Source organism: Priapulus caudatus, unplaced genomic scaffold (genome assembly GCF_000485595.1).
Source record: "Priapulus caudatus unplaced genomic scaffold, Priapulus_caudatus-5.0.1 Scaffold570, whole genome shotgun sequence".
Classification (NCBI taxonomy): Eukaryota; Metazoa; Priapulida; class Priapulimorpha; order Priapulimorphida; family Priapulidae; genus Priapulus; species Priapulus caudatus.
The window spans coordinates 76,782-79,166 of NW_014577631.1; the positions used below are offsets into that span (position 1 = coordinate 76,782).

The 2,385-nt window shown below is 47.1% G+C and overlaps 1 protein-coding gene across 1 annotated transcript in view; it reads right to left on the reverse strand.

The window, feature by feature from the left end:
• The window catches only part of LOC106811741 (large neutral amino acids transporter small subunit 4-like), a 23,636-nt gene that overhangs the window by 4,589 nt on the left and 16,662 nt on the right, over positions 1–2,385 (reverse strand). Inside the window, exons 9-12 of the mRNA XM_014815455.1 lie at positions 2,140–2,342; positions 1,692–1,823; positions 1,214–1,389; positions 41–238 (exon numbers count right to left, since the gene is read on the reverse strand). Of these exons, the coding sequence (XP_014670941.1) occupies positions 41–238; positions 1,214–1,389; positions 1,692–1,823; positions 2,140–2,342 (709 nt within the window). The remainder of the gene's footprint in view (positions 1–40; positions 239–1,213; positions 1,390–1,691; positions 1,824–2,139; positions 2,343–2,385) is intronic.

A 2,385-nucleotide genomic window follows, 5' to 3' on the forward strand; every position in this document is an offset into this window, starting at 1 on the left:
GTTGTCGTTGACCTGTGGGGTCATCCCGAGGTCGACTCACCCAGAACGGGTCGTGTTTCAGTTGGCCCTCGACGAGGATGAAGAGGGGGTACTGTAGGAGGCTGAAGAGGGCCGTGGCAAGCGACTCGAGGCCCACGAGGCTGCCGTAGTGCTTGAAGTGGAAGGCGATCGCGTAGAGTCCGCCGACGGCCGAGTGCACGAAGCCGCGGATGATCGTGTGGCACAGGAACGCGACGACCTGCAGCGATGAAGCGAGGGTCTCGTAATGAGTTCTGTGAGGCTGTTCTGTTCTGTGAGGCTCGAGAGCAATGTATTAGATAGCGAGCCGTGCAGCCGTGATTTGCACGGTCAGTTTTGAAACTGCACGGCCAAAAATGTGTAGCACGGCCTAAAATATTACGGCTGAGACACACATACAAAAAAATTGCACTCCCAAATATTTTTTCTGCACTCCCACAATACTCATTCCTGGCTAATACCCTGCTCGAGAGGGTTTGTAATCTGGGTTTGTAATCTGGGTTTGTAGTGTGGTAGAACCTGGCTGCTGTGCTTGAATTGTAACGATGAAGCGAGGGAGACTCTCTCATGGGAACCTCTGAAGGGGGGCCGGTACTGAGTTCTGTGAGGCTCAGGTTTAGAATGCTGGGCTGTAAAGCCTTGGGGCCCGTTGTCAGAAACAAAATTAGTCTTAACATTAGTCTTAACATTAACTTCGACTCGTAGGCCGTTGACCGAAACATCCTCGCAAATTTCCTCAGATACACGAATACATTACTTGATCCCAGTAAAGCCTTGGATTGCGGATCTCCGCAAAAGATATTTGCTCTCTCGGTCGCTAGTATCGACGTCAAGTAGGATGTAGCCATATACACGTTTTTTCTGCCCCACTGCACGGCATAAATCCTTTTATAGCACTAGTTCAGTGAGCACAACGGAGATTTATAGTGTTTACATCGCACGATGCCGACTTCTATGACTCGAGTAACTGGGCAGATTTTGCTGGGTATATATAGGTGGGACCCACGATGACTCAGCAAAAACTATTTGTGTTCGATGAAGGTTGGCGCAGAAAAGCTATATCTGGGTAGGAAACTGCTACTACTAATACCAAGACAGGACAAGTATTTGAGATGAAAATGATGCCAAAACCTAATGTTTTCGTATGAATCGACCAGCAAACTTGCGCAAATTGAGCCGTGCCAATCATACGTACCTGCAAAGGTAAGTCGGGAACCAGGACGATGCTGCCAAATATCATCGTAATGCTGTTTGTGATGAAAAAGGCGTACATCGCGTTACGTAGTTGCCGGACCTTCACGTCGATCTTCACCGAACGACACGATTCGGTGGATCGAGTAGAACTGAATGAACTTCGCTCAGTGTCGTTCCCTGTTGAAGAAATATGCACAGTCAGAGAGAGCTCAAACCATCAACATGCTTTGAAAACAAATGCGATTTTGAAACGAAAATATTTCCTACACTCACTCGTAATTTGTGGCACGTATGTAACATTATATCCAATAGCGATCGCAATCGTTACCGTATTCTGCGACAATTGGAAGAAATGTCGCATGACCGAGTTGGCCGTATCAACACAGACTTCAACAATCAGTCTACAACACAGACTTTCAGAGAAAAGAAACATCGACTATACGGTACCAGGTCGTATATCATTCAAAACAGGACCTCACCTTCCTTATTGGCTTCGATATTGCGCTCGACAAACTTCTCCTTTGTCTTCCAGTCCATGAGAATACCAATCAGTGGAGCAGCAATGAAACATCCGAGCTGCATCATTCCAAAGAAGTACGTGTACAACTCAACTGCAAAGTCAAAAAACGCAAGTTCAGTTCTGCGGTGGTATGACATGACAGTGCTCAGACACGTTTCTAAAGAGAAAACACATTCTATTCAAGAATTTTTCTACTTTCTTTCTTCTCATCTACTCCCTTTTCCGTTCTCAAAGCATGTGTCTCAATCGGTCATATACCTAAAAGCCAAGTTTCACAATCCACAAATTTCGTCACAGTCATGCTTCTTGTGCCTATACCTAGCTGGCCTCTCTCACACCCCCTGCCCCACCACCACACACCCCCTGCCCCACCACCAGCGTATAGACACGTACAGACACACACGCACCTTGCTCTCTGTCTCCGCCCGACACTTTCATGAGGATCTGTTCTAGGGCTCCGATGAAGAACAGCAGACGCAGCTGGGTGATGCAGAGAGTGACGAGACTCCACAGGAAGATCGCAGAGAAGACGGCCGCCTTCAGCGACTGCCGTTTCCGATTGCGATTCTCCTGCTCCTCCAGATCGTTCATCTTGATGACTAGATCGGCGCTGAACGAACGATAATTATTATTATTTTTATTTATTTATTTAA